The sequence below is a fragment of the Pyrus communis genome, chromosome 16 (assembly GCF_963583255.1).
Source record: "Pyrus communis chromosome 16, drPyrComm1.1, whole genome shotgun sequence".
Lineage (NCBI taxonomy): Eukaryota > Viridiplantae > Streptophyta > Magnoliopsida > Rosales > Rosaceae > Pyrus > Pyrus communis.
In genome coordinates this window covers 973,948-993,049 of record NC_084818.1, presented here as the reverse complement: position 1 = coordinate 993,049, position 19,102 = coordinate 973,948, and the positions used below count along the sequence as shown (strand labels likewise).

Below are 19,102 nucleotides of genomic sequence, written 5' to 3'. Positions count from 1 at the left end.
CAACTGAAGATTAAGCCAAAAGGTTTGTGGGCCTCATCAGGCCTAAACCCATTAGCGCCAGAATGTCAAGCTCGACGTTTTGCTAGTCCTCCAGCAATTCAACTAAATAAGTTGAGAACGAAGGCTTCAAAAGAAAGAAACACTTTGCATCGAGAGATTATTAAACCAGATAATAAACCACAGCCTATTACAAAGGTCAACCAATGACTAATGTAAATATACCAAAGCTCGAAAAGCTTAGATTCCTTAAAGACTAAATACTTCCAAGACTTGAATAAAAATATGTCCCACATTACACTCTTAAAATCAACAACAATTAAATCAAAGGAGCATACAATTCAAGAGAACTCATCTGAGATATTTACCTGTTGGTAAATAAAACTCCAGCACAAAAGCTGCAGTAGCAAAGCAAAAGAGCCCAGTTCCTTCAGACCTTCACCAATTTGCAAAAACCCAAGAACCTAAACCATTAGATCAATTAAATAGAATTTGACATGTGAAACCAAACAAACCCTAATCTAGAATTCAAAAATTAAATTTCAAAAACCCTAAAATTACAAACCCTAATCTAGAATTCGTAAATTAAATTTCACAAACCCTAAATTAATTCCCATATTTATTTACTTGTGTCTGAATCTGAGAGAGAGAATCGCGTGAGAGAGTCAGAGGCTCTTGAGAGAGAAAGAATCATGAGAAAGAGTTGCGATAGAGAGAGACCGGTGGTGGCTATGGCTCTGTGTGAATGGGCCGGTGAATGGTTGGCAGGAGTTGGATTTGAGTGAGACTGAGCTGAGAGACTGAGTATGAGTGAGTGAGAACTGAGAAATAAAATAAAAGTTCGAAACTGGAGTGGAGTCCTCGACGGGGAGAAAGCTGAAAGCCTAACAAGGAATGGATGGACGACATAAATTAATTTGAAACAATCCAACCGTTCAAATTAACTCTTAACTATAATTAAAAAAATAATATATATTATTATATGTGTAAATATATATATATATATATAATAATAATAATAATAATTAAAATTGTATATTTCAGTTGGGTATGGAAATACCAAAATATTGGGAAGACAATCTTGATTCCCATACCGAAATTTCGGTATTTTTTCGGTATGGGAATAACGAAATTTTGGAAAAATCGGTTTGGGACATTTTTGGTTTGGAATCAGTATTTTTTTTATTTGGTTTGGTTCGGGATTTTTGGGAATTTTTTCCATCCCTATAAAATAGCATTCATACGGTGTGTTGAATATATCACTGAATCTTATAGGTCATAAACAAAGTAATCAAGCTACCATTTCATGCTCCGAACAGTTCCACAAATACCAACTTGAATTGTTACAAATCATTTCATAGAAAAACTACCAAAGCAAGTAGCTAACTGGTCACAATTCTAATCCATTTCCAAATTCTTCGATTGTCTTTGTGGCGAGTGTCAATACATCTAACAAAGCGCTATATGATGCTCGAAGAAATCTCGCCTCAACAGCCTCAAAGTGCCTGTGCATAAGATTAAAATCAACCACAGGTTCGGCAGAATTTTTTTTTGTAGCACATTTACTGAATTTAGCCCACAACTTAGCTTTGAACCCACTTTTTTGTCAACAGTTTGGTCGTTAGGCGATAATATTGTTCCTCCCTCACCCCATATAGCATTTTCTTACATCAGAATCAATCCAATGATTCTTCAATAAAAGTTTGGAAAATTAATTTTATCAAACGGAAATGCTTACACTGAAAGCTTGCAGTTGGAAACTGACATCTGCCTCGTCACCTTGTCTGGTTGCAACTGCAGTAATAGATGGAATCAGATAAACAATTAAACCAAATGAAGTTATGAACTGATCAAAACATAGCTTTAACATATGAAGCATCACCTCCTTATCAACAGCTAATGTTGCATAGACGATTGAAGCACTTTCCTCGGACTCAAAATCTACCTCCAAGTCACTGCACACAGACCTCCATTTTCTTAATAACGATGCTCCTACTATGCGGGTTAAAGAATTCGCAGAGGCAGATAAATTATAAATGATGAAAGTTGAATCAATGATCTCCGCTTCCCAGAGAAACAACCCTTGTAAAACTTTTACCAGGCCACGCAACTGTATGTCCACCCGTAGTCCTTGATGCATAGTTTTCACATTCAAGTTTATTGAAAAAACTATCTAGAGTAATCTCAAAATCCATCCACAACATTTTTAAACAGGGTTCGCCTCAGTATATCTTGATCTACCTACCTCACCAAGAGGTCTAGAACTACTCCCTAACATAGCTGAAAACCCCATCAGCTCCTATGAATCCACAAATTAGCTGAACCAAAATTCTGAAAATATAACACTGAAGTGAAACGTCGAAATACAGCAGCAATTCAACTTTTCCAATAAAGTTATCTTGTCCTTCACATTCTGAATGATGAACATCGGTTAATGTATGTACAGCAATATTTCAACGAACGATATGAGTTTCGTTCAGTTTTAACACGAAAGAACAAGCTACAGGCTATACACACAAGATTATCACAACAACTATGGGAAGCAGAGAGAGAAGTTCAATGGAGTGGAAATACATAAAACTAATCATATAAGCTACACATACATAAACCCAGAAGCAAAACTATCGAAAATAAACCAACTAGGAATTCAGAAAACAGATACTATAAACTGCAATTCGTTCAAACAGATACTCAAGAAAGCAAATTCACGAATAATATGCATAAAGTTAGACCCTTTTACAAATCGAAAACAAACCCATGTCCAAAAATCAACTAAAGATCTTTACTTTTCGGGTTCCTGAGGGATTGAAAGAGGAAAATAATCAAAACCCAGAAAAAATACAGGTGAAACTGTTGACTTTAATTACAAAAGTAAAGAGATTTCAACAGAAAAACATAGAGAGAAAAATAGATATTGGTATATAAGAGAGGAAGGAAAGAGAGAAGAGAGAGAGATACCAGCTAAACTCCCACTGGGTTTGGGCATCTGCCATGTCAGAAGCTGCTGCAGCCATGGTTCTCTGGAGCTGAGAAGTTGGAGACGCTCGCTGGGGTTTATCGGGTTCTAGTCTTCTAGAAGAACAAAACGCTGCGTCTCAATAAACCAAAACGACGTAGTAAAGGACGGGGTTGTGTTGTATAAGATAATATTTTTAAACTGACGGAAGTACCCTTTGTTCTAGTGGTCGGAGTAAGGTACGTAAACTGGTTTTCGGGGTTTAATACGCGAATCCAGATCCTCGCCAGGATTTTCGGATTCATGAATTGTATTTGTGTATTGTACATTATACGGTCAGAAATTATTTTAAATATTTTTATTTAAAATTAAATACAAATTGTACTTGACAAAAAATGATCGCACGATATACAATAAACGTACACGATTCACGAATTCTTAAAATTCTCACCAATCCGGAGAGAGATCCTGTTGGTTAATACGCATAGGCATTTGGGTATATTCCAGCGTATATCTGCCATCCTTCTCAATAAACTCCCGTTGCTCGAGAGATGGCATCTTATTCAGCACAACAATAGCATCTCTCTCTCTCTCTCTCCTCTCTCCCTCTCTCTCTTTCTCTCTCTCTCTCTCTCTCTCCCCCTCTCTCCCTCCTCTCAAAACCTCCCATCCTTCCATTCAATTTCGACACCTTCTTCTCATCCAATCAAACAGCACATATTTTTTCGCAGACACATGCGAAGGCCAGGTACGTTATCTTTTCATATATAAAATCATCATTTGGTTTATCGATATTCAGTCTTCAATTTGTCGTTGGTTTTAAATTTTAAGTTTTTGAACCATAGTTGTTGATTATAAAGGCGTATGTGTCTTGGGTAAGATGATATGTTTGTTTGAGGTAAACCACCGCTTGATGCTGCCTGCATGTATTTTGTGTTTCATACTAATATTTGTGCCTGCATTCAAATTGTATATCATACTAATATTTGTGCTGTCTTTAGTTAGTACTAGGGCTGGTTGTTCAAACTCCCGGTTTTTCCTGTATATTCATCCCTTCGTTTTCGTTCTTTGATTTTTCTTTGATTCATTTAGTCCCAAAGTCCCAAGGTGTTTTCGTTTGTTTTCGGGTAAAATTAAAATTTATGAGAAAAATTGACCAATTATAAAATATCAGGATAATCGGCTAAAATTAAAAGTTCGGAGAAAAATCGACCAATACCTCGAAATTTTATACCAAAAATTTATTATGATAACACCAATTAAATAAAAATAGAAACACCCTATTTCTTGTTTGCTCTCATTTTGTAAAGCGTACAATCTGTAAAGACTTGTTTGTCTCCAGTATAAATGGATAAAATTATTATCTTGATATGTTGCAAGTGAATTGAGGATTGGGATCCGCCTAAATATTGGCCCTTGTGATCCTCTCTCCGTTCCTGCCTCCGGTTGCAACATATCTGTATAAAAGGCCTCATATCTTGTTAACAAATCCCGGTTTCCGCGAAGAACACTTGACGCCTCATTCACCAGTGCCGATGGAATGAAAAATCGATGAACCCCAGTTGAAAGAAATGCGGGGGGTTCTTTGACGATCAGCAGCAGCTTATGCGATGGCATGTCCGACTCTTGCCGGTTTTATGGTTCTGAGGGCTCTCCTTCCATTCTCCAATGCCAATGAAAAGAGGCCAAAGAGGAAAAGATGTAGCCTTTCGGATATGCTGGGCGTGAATGACACACTTCTCCCTTCTGCGCTGCTTTTTCTGATACGGGAAATTCTTGTAACCATCCACCCTGTAAAAGACAGTATATATTAGCACGTAATCACGGATTATATTGACATCAATACAGCAGGCATGCTGCCATTTGCTCCATGCTCTTATACAGAAAAGAGATGGAAGATTTTGTTTAGGTTAAATTTGCTTACCCGAACTTGTTTCAGGCAAATTTGTCCAATCATGTGGCTCGGTCTGTGCTTCCGTTGCCTTGATCAACTCCATAAGAGCTTTGTTTACCTGATATTCAAAACAAATTAACATAAGATTTCCTTTCCACATCAAGCATCATTGAATTATATAATGGATGATTCAATATGACGGATTTACCTCCTCGGTCCTTTCATGACTCACTAGATGCCCTCCAGGAAGATCTACCATTCTAGCAACAGGATGCAGCTTCTCTGCCAGTCTCCTTGCATAATATATTTGAGCAATGACGTCGTGCCTATCAATTTAATGAATGTCAAGATGGATGCCAGAAGAATATGTAGTGAACTGTTAATCAAAATTGATAAGTTTCACACAAACACTTGATTTTCAGAGATAATTTGTTTGAGAGTCGGAAATGTACATATGAAGCAGTGCCTTTATGCAGGCATACAAATTCCAGACCACTAACAGTCTTATCTTGACACACAACATGGAAAAAAAGGGGACATCTGAGATGCACTGCATAGTATGTATGAACGCACCTGCCGTGAATGACTGAAACGAGAAATCCTGCTGAGCGGATCAATTCAATCTCCTTTCGTGTCATTTTATGCGTCCAGCATGCATTGATTTGACCCTCGAAACCATGGTTGGACTGCATCCCGGTTGCTGATATGCCTTTGACATATTCCTGGAGATAGGTTCCAGTTCAGAACATGGATATTGTACTACAAATTGTATCTAAGCCTCAACCGAAATATCAAAATAATCAATAAGCAGTTCCTTTAGGATTTCTTACTTGATATAACATCGCCCTTCTCGTGTTGGATCCAACATATTCTTCAAGATATCCCTGCACGTTAATACCGCGAATGTGTGAGAGTTTCGTTCTTTAAAGCATGGGTCATGTCCCTATTGGTCCAGAGTTAACAGACGGAAACATGATAGAAGCAAGAGCACCGCAGACCTTCGAGTAGTGCGTGTCCAAGTCTACAGCCGCCCTTTGCTCGGGAGTCTTTGCCTTAAAAAACCGGACAGCAATGGATAATGTTTGTCGGTCAAGCTGCAACACATTGAACATATTAATGAGAAATCAACTTCACCTCCTGCAAGCAAACTTAAGTACTGTTTCTAGTTCATGGGTCAGAAGTCACAAACCCTTGGTAAACATTCGAAACCTCCTCCGGTCACATTAAGCAAAGCCAACGACAGAATTCTATCGGGCACCATTGCTGCTAATTTGCAAGCTATCATAGCTCCTGTTGTGGTGACAAAATTCACGTCAGACTAAAGAGCGAATCCAAATAAATTAACGAAACGAAAGAAACAAAGAAACCAAGTCCTGATACGAAGTATATTCAGCTCACTGTTTGTAATTCGGTCAGTGCGGAAAACATGAACTCACCCATCGAATGCCCGAAAACATGGGCTTCTGTCCACCCTAAGTGATCCATCAATGCAATTGCATCCTTTGCCATTGTTCTTGTTCTGCCACAAACAAAAAACAAAACATCATTAACTCAACTTCTGATCCCTATTATCACGTATTTTCGGAAAATTCACGTAACTTTTTACAAATCTTGAATAAAAAATCAAAATTTTCACTAAATTAACACTCTAACAGATGATAGATGAGCACTAACTGAACACTAAAACGCGTTTTATTGCCTGCGTTTTAGTGCTGTTTAGTGCCCGCATCATAAAAAGGTTCTATTTTTTGTTAGAGTAGTACATATACTTCTTTATAAGGGCGAACAAGCTTCTCGCATTGCGAGGGTCGGAGAAACGTATATATCCTACAGTACATAATTATATAATTGAATACTATTTTTTTCCGAGCAAGAAAAATTTGACTTTTTCAAAGGAGTAATGAAAACTCACGTGTATTCGGATTTTTTAGTGGGGATGGAGCTCCGACCCATGCCCCGGTTGTCGAAGGCACAGACCTCGATGTCACCGCCGCTAAATCCAGCCTCATTGCCGCAGCAGTCGGCGGCTGACGTCCTCTCGTCGTCATTGGGTGCAACGGACCCTGTCAGTCCCTGAATCTGTGGGCCCCACGACTCGTGAGTCCCCGCCAAACCTGTCCATCCATTCCAAAATCCATCAACAACACAGAAAATTCCGAGCAAACCAAAACCCAGTTCGTATAAATCATTGAAACAGAAAGAAAAAAAAATCCGATCAGAAAAAAATAAAAAGAATAAAAAACTGAATCTTCGAGATAGGCGACCTATGATGAGGAGGACCTTGGTCGGTCCGCGGCCGTACGTCTGGTAGAAGATTTTGATTCCGTCGTTGAGGTTCGCGTCCGCCGAGGCGGCATTCTGCGGCGACGCAACCTCGCAAAACGGCATGGTATTCGGGATGAACGAGTGATATCAAATTCTAGAGAGAGAGAGAGCGAGGGAGGCAATCTGCGTTTTGTACAGATTTCGGAGAGAAACTGAGGACTTTAACCTGGTTGGATATGGCCGCGTCCTTATAGGAATATGAGAAGTTGTTGGCGAATAGGCCGCTGTACCGGATATGGTCAAAGTCAACAAACTCACCCAGTCTGAAGACAGTAGGAAGCATCTGCATTTAATGTAAAAGTTGACGGCTTTTTTAGATAAAATTGTTTTTGAGATTGTCATACCTTCTTTCGGTCCTCTTGTATTTTTGATTGTTAATAAGTTTTTGATCTTTTGAGTGCTTATTTTTATGATCTTAGTAGCTATTATATGTGTTTAATTGTTTAAGTTCCAAAGAGTGTCAAATTTATGTTCGTTTGATCCCAAAACCGATAGAGTTAGTCCTTGATTTTGTCTATTATCAATAATTTTGATATTTCGAGAAAAATTTCTATTATATAAGGATTAAATGACAAAATACCCTTAATTTTTGTCAAATTGTTTTGGCCCATTGTTTATCAATAGAGTGTATTTTTGTCATTTTGGTCCTTAGTTAACAGAGATTTTTACGAAATTACTTAAATGATTGACAGTGAACAAACTCAACGACCACTTTTATTCATTCAAATCCCAAAGACTAAAGTGATGAGTTACACCAGTCTTAAAGAACAAAATTTAATTAACTTAAGATTAATTACACGTATGCCCTCTAAAACTCAAATTGAGTCTTATTTAACTCTCTAATACTTGAACGGGAAGGAGTAGGTGAGAAGCAATTTGAGTCTTGGAAGTTAGGCGACACATTTTGAGTTTCAAGGACTTAAAATATAATTAATCCCATTAATTAATCTCGTCATTTAATTGATTAGAATAGCTAATTACATAATTAAATTGTTGCTTTATTTGTCAAATACAATTAATTGTTTAAGAACAATTAGTGAGTTCATTGCCACTGTCTTTTGACTAATTCTTTTTCACGGGGTCGTTTCATCCGCAGATCTTGTTAATTTGCCAAATTGTCAAATTAAACTCTCCTTTTGGTCCAATACACATTCTAGAAGTCTAACTTTCTTCTAATTTTGGTTAGATTACGCTTTCGTCTCAACATAAATTGGCTAAACATTGTATACTCTTCTTTGCACTCACGTTCGAATCTCACTGCCCATCGGATCCGCCTTCCCGTCACGTTCAAATTCCTCTCCCGTAGAGCAAAGCAATTTTGTGTGTGTGTTTATTTTATTTTATTTTTAATGGTAAACAATTAGGAATTGTGTTTGGCTTGTGCTTTCGCCTTGAATGGGCGTCCCTTTTGGATAATAAGTGGTTGGATGGAAGGGTTGAGATCCAATCTCTGTGTTCAGAGCTTGCAGATCGAGAGATTCAGACCGTTTAAATATTTAGATTTTTGTGAAATGACAACTGAAATGAACTAATGAAGATGTACAATTAAAATTAAATGATCCGAATCTCTCAAATCGTGGTCCAAGACATAAAAATCTAGAGTGGATCTAATTATGGCAGCTAAAAAAAGTAGGTGCAGATTTGGATGGCCGATTTGAGTGATGGATGGTGATAAGGTCGGCCTTCCACATTCCAACAAGATCTTCTCTTGCTCTTTTTGGTGAGGATCTAGAAATCTATAAATCGTGTATGTTCATCATACATCGTACGTTCATAAATTATTTTAATATTGTATTTAATTTTAAATAAAAATATTTAAAATAATTTCTAACCGCACGATGTACGATGAACGGACACGATTCACGAATTTCCAAAATCCTCATAAAAAGAATCTGGTGAGGATCTAAATTCTTCCACATTTATCATGTGGAAATAAAGATCTAGCGTTTATTATATTACATGCTTAAATTCAAGAATTTATCACATGTAATCAAAATTTACACTCTAATTTTATAAATATTAGTTTTTATAAAAATTATCAAATATATCCCAAATTTCTAGACTTCAAATTTTCACTGGAATATACTTCAATACTCTCAAAGTTAATAACAAAACTAACTCTAAATCCAAACACTTAAAAAAAATTATTGCAATTACACCTGTTTATGAATGAACCTGAATTCAATTCCAAGAAATGTTTTTTTGTTTTGTTTATGATTTCGGTTTTGCAATAAAAATTGGAATTTGTTTGCTTACATGCAATTTTGATGGGCTTTTGACAAAAGGTAGAGCTCCTGGTGATCGAAGAACAGATGGCAACATGCCGTCGTCGCTCCCAATTAGCTAGACCCTCCTTATTTCCTTTTGATTTGTTAGGTTTCCAGGGCATACCAAAAGTATAAGAACAAAAATTAATTATTATATTAATTTTTTAATTGAAATTTTAAAAACAATGTGAAGGAGAAGGATAAGCAGATGCCAGAAGGGGAGAGGGTTGCCGCGGTGGGTGATCCGGTGATAAGTAAGCAGTCTTGTTGTGAGTTTGAATGAAAAAGAAACTCCAACGATTTTAGTTGCAGTGTAATTTGCTTTTACAGCAGTTTGGTGCATTTAAGCGTGTTATAAAAATTGATATTTATGAAATTGAGAAGTAAATATTGATTATATTAGAGAAATTCCCCTCAAATTCTGCATAATTACATCTTATGTAAGGACAAAAACACTAATTATTGTACCTACAAGTTTTTTGGATACGAACGGAACCTCGGATGCAAAGAGAGAACGCTCTTAATCAACTGAGTTGTATTTACAAGATTAACAAATCTACAAACAAGTTGATACGTACTTGGAGGTAAAGCTATAAGCATGAAGAACAGTTCAAACCGTTGGAAACAACCATCCCATCGTCCATCCGAGGAGCAAACCTGCCCCGGCAAGACCCAATCCCACCGCGAATGCAACAACGCCCGTGTTAATTTCGCACCTTGGTCTGCCGCCCCGTTTTCCGGCCCTGCGCTGACCCTTCTTCATGTGCCTGCCTTTGTGACGGGACCATGGTTGGTCCTTGTTATTGAGCTGCAGGCAGAAGTTCTCGAGCTGCAGCAATTGCAGCCACTGCTTGTAAGCAAAGAGTTGCGAGGCCTGCTTCAAAAACAGAGTGATTATGTGTTCCTTCTCTGTATGGGCTTGCTTTGCTGCTTTTTCTGCGTTCCTAGCTCGTGTTTGAGAGTGGCACAAAGCTTCCAACAGCTCGGCTTTGGTTCGATTGTCTTCTGAATTCTTTTGGGTTTCCACCTCATCCTTGCTGAAACAAATTATACAATAAACGAAAGGCATCATGAATGAAATTGATCAAGTAATCTCCGAGAAGTTTTCAAGCTCGACCAAGTAATCTCCGAGAAGTTTTCAAGCAACAAGGTATCTGCTTCATTTAGATACAGGCATCGCAAGCTCGTGCAGAAAAGTAAAGAAGCCTGGCATATTACTCTAATACTGGGGGAAATAGGCAGACATTTATAGTGAGCCAATAATTTCACATACGCACAAAGGAAAATTACGAAAATTACGGTTTACATGATGATCCTCGAAACATACAAAAACTTCAGAAGAATTGTCCCTTTCATGTAAGAGGGAAGGTAACAGGTTGATCTTCGATTATCATGAAACATAGACCATACAGTTCTATAAATTTTTTAAATTTGTTCAAATGATCTAGGAATACCAGATGATAGTGGTCAACTGCGAAAACAATTGTAAAGCAAAAGATACAAAATTACCTTAAAGGACTGCAAGACTCATGTGTTGAGTGACCAGAAGTAAAGCTTCCCCATGTAAAGGTGTCCATATTGGAGAACCCCATTTCAGCCATCTGATCCATGGCTGAATTAGGGTTGAACGCAGAGGGACCCTTCCTACGATGCTTAACCTGAGGCCGCGGGAGATCACAATTCTCAATATGTTCAAGTGACTTCTGAGCAACCAAGGAAGCCAACTCATCTTTACCTGCAGAGCGCCACCACGGTTCAGTTTTCTCAGTTCCCACCCACTGGGATTCCAAACTGGAAGACATTTTCTTGGGTTCCTCAGAGCTCAAGCAGTTCAAAGAATCCAAGTTCATGAGATGATCATCTGAGTACCAAAACTCGCCCGAGTCCTTTTTCTTAGGAACTTGTGGATCATTCCCAATTCCAGCATTGAGCTCTTGCATTCCTTTATTCTGGTCACTTTTTGTACAAGTGACAGAAACCTGGCACGGCTTCTCAACAAAAGAATTAGCACTATTCTTCATATCAATTTGAGTACCCAAAACCCCGTTGGACTGGTAATAGTCACTTATGATCGGAGTTTTATGAACGAATCCAGAATTTAAAACTTCAAGTTCAGCCTCCAGGACTGCTAGCTGTTCATACGTAAACTCCTGCGGCCCACAGTTGGGTTCCAGGTTCAACCACCACTTGGTGTTGGGTGCTAGTTCAGGATTTGGGTTATAAGGCATGCAATCTGGTTTGAGGTTCTCAGGTGCAATATCAGATTCTGCTTTTGAGGAAGATGACGACGGGCAGGAAGAAAATTTTGGAGCGCTCCACGCATCTTCTTGGACAAAACAACAGTTTGCTCTACGCTGCCATGTAGTGCGTGCTCCTGCTGCCGCCATATCTTGTCTATCTGTAACAGATTTTACAACGAAAAAATAATATTCAGTTGTACTACACTCGGTGAGGCATCTAATCTGAATACGTAATTAGGAATTCGAAAGCTTTCAACTTGTCTAACTCCGAAAGAGATTCAACTGGTAAATCATAAGTCTCAACAAAAAAAAAAAAAAAAAAAAACAGATCCGAGACAGGCAGGAACATCTAAATACGAAACAAAGACGCAAATTCAGATGATATCACAAAATATAATCTTTAACTTTGGTTTGCAAAACTAGCAATACAACCTCGTAGCAACACATAGGGAACAAAGGATTGATGCTTTCGCCATAATTTTTTTACTCAACCTAGTTGTAAAATATTCAGTGTTTCAACTTTTAACAGGAAATCAAAGCACTCGTGGGCGTAACAACATTGGCTAGAGCCTAGAGGCTATGCACCTAAATTTGAGTCCCCTACCGCAATTCAGATTAGTTTAAAGTAGAATATCGCTCGTAAAAAAAGGAATCTAAAACCAAACCAGATTCTATAATTGCGTAATCTACGATAATTTGGTGCAAACACTGAAGATCTAATCAAATTTGACAAATACCAAGTTAGTTCATGCTATATATATTCCGTAAGTGGAAATTGGTCGCCTATTCATACAGAAACGTCAAATTTTGATAAAAAAAAGATGGAAAATTTACACAACTAGAGCAAAATCCAACTCAGATCACTCCAAAAAATTGGGGAAAATCAAAAGGAAACTACAAAATCCCATTCAAAAAGGTGAAAACACACAGATTGAGCAATAAAGCATTGAACTTTCATCTGAAAATTTTGAAAAGAAAGAGAAAAACTACCTTCAAAAGGAGATGGGAATTCTGGATTTCGCATACGTTTTCTGGGATCCGAAAAAGCAGATGCAGACGACAGAGAGACCTTCTCCTCCTTCTCCTCCTTCCTTCTTGTTTTCTACTTCACCGTCGCCTGCTTGCTTGCTTGCTAAAATAATGCAAGTCGGTAATATCCGTTTTCAATTCAGTGTAAAATAGCCAAAAATACCAAAGTCTGAAGCTTTGCGACACTTTCTTTTTGTGCTGAACGGAGTGGTACGTTGTGCTGAAGAGGGTTGTACGTCGATGTGGAAAATGTACTGGGTCCTAATTTTGGTGGGAAAATACACGTTCGTTGTTTCATTGGTGGGAAAAAAGACTTTTAGTTAGACTGTCATCGTCATCGTTAAGTTTTGTGTCAATTATTTGTTATGTGATAAAAAGTAACTCTTATTACTATAGGTTTGTTTAGTTAAAATAGTTTCTGAAATTAGCGTAACTCCTTACTTTGGTTCATGAGATTTGAAATCAATAGAACTAGTACTTGAATTTGTCCACCGTCAATTATTTTAGTCATTCATAAAAAAATAATCGTTAAATAAAAACTAAAAATGATAAAAATACCCTCAATTTAACAAAGAATAGGATCAAATGATTTGACAAAAATTAGAGGTATTTTGTCATTGTATTATTGTTTAACGGAAATTTTTTATGAAATGATCAAAATAATTAATGATGGACAAACTTAGGTACCCGTTTTATCAATTTTAAATCTCAGAGACCAAAGTAAGAAGCTATGTCAACCTCATACCCATTTTGGCTAAAAAAACCTATATTTTATGATTAATACAAGATGTCATATAGTAGTGTTTACACCACCATAGTCATATTCTGTGTCAATCACAATTGCTATATAAAAAGAAATTAACACTAAACATTACATAATTAACACAAAATGATATGTAATGATGTACCAGTGATATGTAAGTTTCTCTTTGTCAGTCATATTGCTACAATTGGGGGTGCAATGTGCATTATGGCATCCATTCGTTTTGAAGTTCCTATTGGGATATTATTTCTCTTTCCATTTTGATAGGGACATTAACTTGTAGGCTTTAAATTTTGACAAGTGTTTTGCCAAATTGGTAATTTAAACATGGGCTCAAGGCCATGCCACCCATTTTCCGTTTCAGAAATTGACATGATAGAAAAGATCTCACATCACTCACTTCCAAACCGTCCTTCGTACGTGTTATGGGACGCAAGTTGAACCCACCATTGACCGGACATGTCATATTTTTACATGTAAAGTTAGATCGGTTGGTCAGAGTAATATTTTTATTACCCATAACCGAGTTGTAGGTCTAAGTTCCCCTTCTCATGAATTACAACACAGTTAGACAAGTTAATTGTTTAATATAAGTGTGTCTTTGTAGCCGAGTTTGAATATGTCTTTTAGAGTATTGTTAAGTCAGCTGGTCAACAATAACATGCATGCTCCTTGTAGTGAGTTTTACTCGCTTCACGCAGCTAAGTTCGAATTCCCTTTTAAAATATCATGATTTTTTTTAGCCAAAATAGTTTATGAGTTTTGAAGTCTATAGAAGTGGTCATTGACATCATTTTAGTCATTTTATGAAAAATCTCTGTTAAATAAGGATGAAAATGACAAAAATATCTCAATTAAATAAACAATGAGCCACAGTAATTTGATAAAATTTGAGGTTATTTGTATCATTTTAATCTTATTTAATAGAGATTTTCATAAAAAAACTAAAATAATTGATGATGGACAAACTCAGAGACCGATTATATCGATTTTAAATCTCAATAATCATTACGAAGAGTCGTGTTAATTTCAGAAACAAAGAAGCCAAATATCATTATTGAAAATATAGATGAACACTCCACATGACAATACACCAGCCGTTGTTTACTCTACGTCTTATCTTTTTGCCTTGTAGTGGCGGTGTCTCCTCCAAACAACTATTCCAAGGTTCCTCGCTGTCGTTAAGTCGTAAATCACAATCAACACCCTAATTATTGTTGTGTGACTTCATCAGCGATGCCCGCCGGAATCATCGAAACCGGTGCCAAAATTTTAAAATTTAAAGTTTAAGACCGACTACAATACTTGCATGTATTTAATCACAAGTAATTAATGTTGCATCCGTTGCTTAAATTTCAATCGAAGTGCCGACAATCTTTTCTGCAAAGGGAAAATGTCGTTTTTCCTCCCTAGTTTCTCCAAATAGAATACAATTTTTTTCAGGGTGATCATCACCTCCTCGCTCTCGGCACCCAACTCTTTCTCTTGGATGCTCAAAACCCTCTTCAGCTGCTCAAGTAACGATTCGTCATCCTTCGTTAATCTGGTTTGAATCGACACCAAACAGTCCAGAGCCTCCGCTGCCAAATACATCATCGTAACACATCAGATGAGGACCAAATGTGAAATGACCCCGTAATTTATTTGAGCTTAACTAAAATAACAACATACCAACAGGAAGGGAATTGTTCCCAAATGCTATTTCACGAATGCGCAAAGCCTCCAGGGCAAGCTGTTCAGCTTCTTCATCCCGTTTCAGATGGTAGAGTGTAACGGCGAGGTGCAGCATTGGGAACGTGATGGATTGATCATCAGCTCCCACTGTCTTTTCCATGATCTGCAAACTTGTCCTCAGCAAGCGCTCAGCCTCCGCATAATTCTTTGACTGTGAATGCGAAGTTGCAAGATTAATAAGGTGTGTCGCTGAGCTGGGGTCCTCTTTACCTTTATGTCTCTCTGTGATCATCAGACATTCCTCCAGCAGCTCTCGGCCTTCCTTTCCTCTGCAAGCATTCCATAAAATGAATATGCTTAAAGAGAATGATCAATTGTAGGTTTTATGACGAAAATTTACTATATCTACCGACTGTAACTGTCAACATCTAGTCAAAGAATAATAACTAAATAACCGCCACTATCATGTAATAACTGTGGAACAATATGCTTTCCAGTTCTTCTGAAATTAGCATTAGATAATTGCAATGTAGAATTAACTCTACCTTCCAACAGCATGAAGTAACTCTGCCAAATCTATCCTCATCTTCTCCATTATGCTGTCATCTAAGGCCATATAATTGGAAGACGTGATCACTTCGAGCGCTTTTCTATATAAAGAGATGGCTTCATTTGCATTTCCTGTAAAGAATCAGAGTCGTGAAACTGAGAAGCTATTGAGAGAGAGACAAACACGCGCGCAGAGAGAGAGAGAGAGAGATTGCACAATTACCCATGGCACACTTCACATGGGCCAGGGAGCACATAGCCACTCCAACTCGTCCATCATTTTCTCCATATAATTTTTTGTATATGTTCAAAACTCTGAAAACGACGAGAAACAATGAAAGTGATCAAACTAAACCTGCTAAGAATCAGTCGGTGCACAAGAAACAAAGTAATCCAATCTACAGAAAGGCGGAGAGCAATTAAACCTTAGAAAAGGAGTTTCTGCCTCGGTAGGCTTTCCTTCTTTGAGCAAAAGATTGCCAAGGCCAAATAAAGGTATAACCAAATCCTCACTTTCAGCACCTCTGCTTGATTCTAGAAGAGTAATTGCACGGTTGTAGAATTCTACTGCTTTTGAAGTTCTTCCGATGGAGGTGAGAACTTTTGCGATCCCCAAAATTGGTGTGATAAGAAAAACACTATTTTCCCCTGAAGAAAAGATGGCAATAACCACTCAAAACACACAGAAACGCTCCAACATTGCAGACAACAATCAGTGAAGCCACAATGGAATCATGTAAAATCACATACATCATGACTTCATTTTGTGTTAGGTTATGCTAACTAAAGGACTTAAATACAAAATATTATCATAACGTCTTTAAGTTGATCAAGTCACTTAGACCTGGTTTGGTACTGAGGTGATTCTGAAAAAAGCTGCTATCAAAAAAAACTGGGAGCTGTTTTTGTGTTTGGTAAACACTCAGCTTCAGCTTTTTTTCACAGTTTTGGGTGAAAAAAAGCCAAAAACAAGAAGCTGCAAAACCCAGCTTTGAAAAACCGGCTTTTTTTCACATCTGTTTTACATAAAAGTTTACCAAACACTCTAATACTGCTTTTTTTTTTTTTTTCAAAAGCACTTTTACAAAAAAGTTTACCAAACACTCTGCTGCTTTATTTCACAGCTGCTTATTCTCACAGTACAGCAGAAGCAGCTTTTTTTCAAAGCACATCAATACCAAACCAGCCCTTAGCCATCTAGTATCATTCTTAGCCATCTAGTATCATTCACCAAAGAAGTCATATAACGCCATTCGGCAATAGACAACTGAGTTACGAGTCGTGAAAAGGCTCCAAATTGACAAGAGAACTTACCATATATGTTCTCCATGTTACCAATAGCCCTCCTATATGCAGACATTGATTTCTCAAACTTTCCCAAAGTTGAATACATGCTCCCCATATGCACGAGAACTGAATCCAGAAGCAGTTCATCATCCTTTAGACTGCCAACAACTTCATTCAACTGGCCATCCATTAAAATGCACAAACAAAAAAGGAGAGCAATAATCTTACATAGGGCAATGGGGGAGAAAAATTATACATGCCTTTCCTACATAAGGAAAAATGAAATTACCATATCCAGTAGGGAACCAACAAATTTCAAGTCGCCAATAGCCATGTATCCTAGAGCTATGATGTCAATGGTGGCAGCTTCTTCAATGCCTCTAATGCCGGCATCCATCCGTTCCTTCACATCTTCATAATTGGCCTGAAGTAGGTCTATGGCATCATTTTTGTTCCCCATCATAATCATCCTTTTGACTTCATCAAATAACTCTTGCAGCTCTCCCTCAAAACTTTTCATCCCGTCTAATTTATCGCTTGATTGCTTAAAAGAAGTTTTGAACCTGCTAATCGTTACAACTGGTTTAGGGTCGTTGATTCACCATTTTGAGATGAAACTAAGGACTCGTTTGGTGCTTAGGATTGAATTTGACTGGATACTTACAACATTCAAGGCATGTTAACGAAGAAATGAACAAATTTTGTCTAAGTTGAAGGTATAAAATGGATTACTCATGAAATGAAATTACCCCTTCCGATCCCCACCAATTGGTGGGATATCAACACCTTAAAACGTATCCCCTCCAATCCCTACAAATGAAATACCCTTCATTTCTTACTTCAAGATAGTCTTACGAGTTACCTAATCCAATCCATTCCTAAGCACCAAACAGGCCTAATTATGTTCAAAACTGCACTCAGCAAAAATCAATAGAAAGCAAAACAAAACTAAAACAAAGGAACTGTACATGTTAAAGTGCTTTTCTAGGCAGCTTTGGGAAGGGAAAAAATTGCACCTGTGAAAGTGCTTTTGTTGGGCTGCCAGGTTTGCATCCAATGAGCCAACAGAAGCAAGGTTTCTGGAGACGCAACAGAGGTCAAAGTTTCTAACAGGTACCATGAAAAGCTTGAAGCTGCAATTCGCTTTCGGGAGACAAACAGAGAAGAAATTGCTGCTTTTGTGCAAATGGCCAGAGTGCAACATGTGATGCAAGCACACTTGGCTCACCCTGAATTGTTCAAAGCAAAAGCATTAGAGTGTAAGAGCCCAATACTTGTATGAACAACTCCAAACCCAACAAATTCAACTATGTAAAAACCATTTGTTCAAATATTTTGGAAATTGTTTTGCTAAAAATCCAACCTTTGGTGAATCAAACCGGCATAATCATAATTAATACAAATTAAAACTGAAATTATATGGAAATTCTGGAGAGAGAGAGAGAGAGAGAGAGAGAGTGAGAGAGTACCCGTTGTTGTTGGGTAAGGGAGGAGAGAGAAGAAGGGAAGCTGCCATTGGTGGTGGTGGAGGAAGAGGAGGAGTTGCAGAAGAGACTGAAGAGTGAGAGCGGAAAGCTGGCCGAGATGTCAAAAGCGGCAAAGGATAACGGGAATGGTGGACGCTAAAGTGAGTGGGTTAACTCAGCGAGTTCGGGTTGGGTTGGGTTTGGTGACTCGGCCCATCTAGTCAACGGGGCTTATGAGCATGAGTGCTTACGTTTCTTTTATGTTTTCTTCTAAAAGACTACTCTACTCTAGAGGGGGATATTCAGAACTTTCGTGCAAACAGACAAACACGTTACACTAACCAACTGACCTTACTCATTTCTACCATGAAAATGTTTCGTATTTATATCTCATTAGCATTATAGAAGGATTCGAACTTGAGAACGTGAACCCGACATAAGTCCAACAAGAACCGAAGCCAATGGGTACTATGATTCTGTAAACCAATAATGAACTAATAGGGTCACCAACTTCTTTGACCTTCTGAACAGGCACCAGGCCCCATATACGACTTTGCGGAGACCTGTGTTTTTGGTAGGACCAGTTCACAAGGTGTACTTGGTGTTTGAAGGGGAATAAGAATTGGCCAGTTCACACCACCAGTAGCAAAGATTC

The 19,102-nt window shown here is 37.9% G+C and overlaps 4 protein-coding genes across 5 annotated transcripts; all 4 read right to left on the bottom strand.

Moving 5' to 3' along the window:
• Nucleotides 1-1,278: 1,278 nt before the first annotated feature.
• Nucleotides 1,279-3,036, bottom strand: LOC137720738 (uncharacterized). The gene is made up of 4 exons (XM_068459854.1): nt 2,956-3,036; nt 1,880-1,952; nt 1,736-1,791; nt 1,279-1,502 (listed from the first exon to the last, which is right to left on the bottom strand). The coding sequence occupies exons 1-4, from the start codon at nt 3,009-3,011 to the stop codon at nt 1,388-1,390; spliced, it is 300 nt and encodes a 99-aa protein (XP_068315955.1). The 5' UTR covers nt 3,012-3,036; the 3' UTR covers nt 1,279-1,387.
• Nucleotides 3,037-4,156: 1,120 nt separating this feature from the next.
• Nucleotides 4,157-7,420, bottom strand: LOC137720737 (uncharacterized). The gene is made up of 10 exons (XM_068459853.1): nt 7,112-7,420; nt 6,760-6,961; nt 6,284-6,366; nt 6,037-6,137; nt 5,846-5,941; nt 5,678-5,731; nt 5,421-5,569; nt 5,056-5,173; nt 4,878-4,965; nt 4,157-4,744 (listed from the first exon to the last, which is right to left on the bottom strand). Exons 1-10 carry the CDS (start codon nt 7,233-7,235, stop codon nt 4,557-4,559), a joined length of 1,203 nt encoding a protein of 400 aa, XP_068315954.1. The 5' UTR covers nt 7,236-7,420; the 3' UTR covers nt 4,157-4,556.
• Nucleotides 7,421-9,832: 2,412 nt separating this feature from the next.
• LOC137720645 (uncharacterized) lies at nt 9,833-12,830 on the bottom strand. Its single transcript, XM_068459734.1, has 3 exons — nt 12,670-12,830; nt 10,949-11,837; nt 9,833-10,476 (listed from the first exon to the last, which is right to left on the bottom strand). The coding sequence occupies exons 1-3, from the start codon at nt 12,701-12,703 to the stop codon at nt 10,050-10,052; spliced, it is 1,350 nt and encodes a 449-aa protein (XP_068315835.1). The 5' UTR covers nt 12,704-12,830; the 3' UTR covers nt 9,833-10,049.
• Nucleotides 12,831-14,498: 1,668 nt separating this feature from the next.
• On the bottom strand, nt 14,499-18,996 carry LOC137720208 (uncharacterized). 2 transcript variants are annotated; one of them, XM_068459246.1, is made up of 9 exons: nt 18,451-18,996; nt 17,950-18,210; nt 17,271-17,544; nt 17,009-17,159; nt 16,120-16,342; nt 15,918-16,009; nt 15,691-15,826; nt 15,143-15,474; nt 14,499-15,051 (listed from the first exon to the last, which is right to left on the bottom strand). In XM_068459246.1, exons 1-9 carry the CDS (start codon nt 18,495-18,497, stop codon nt 14,801-14,803), a joined length of 1,767 nt encoding a protein of 588 aa, XP_068315347.1. In that variant the 5' UTR covers nt 18,498-18,996; the 3' UTR covers nt 14,499-14,800. The 2 variants fall into 2 exon arrangements, with proteins under 2 accessions (XP_068315347.1, XP_068315348.1); XM_068459247.1 differs by having other exon boundaries at nt 17,998-18,210.
• Between the last annotated feature and the right edge of the window lie 106 nt (nt 18,997-19,102).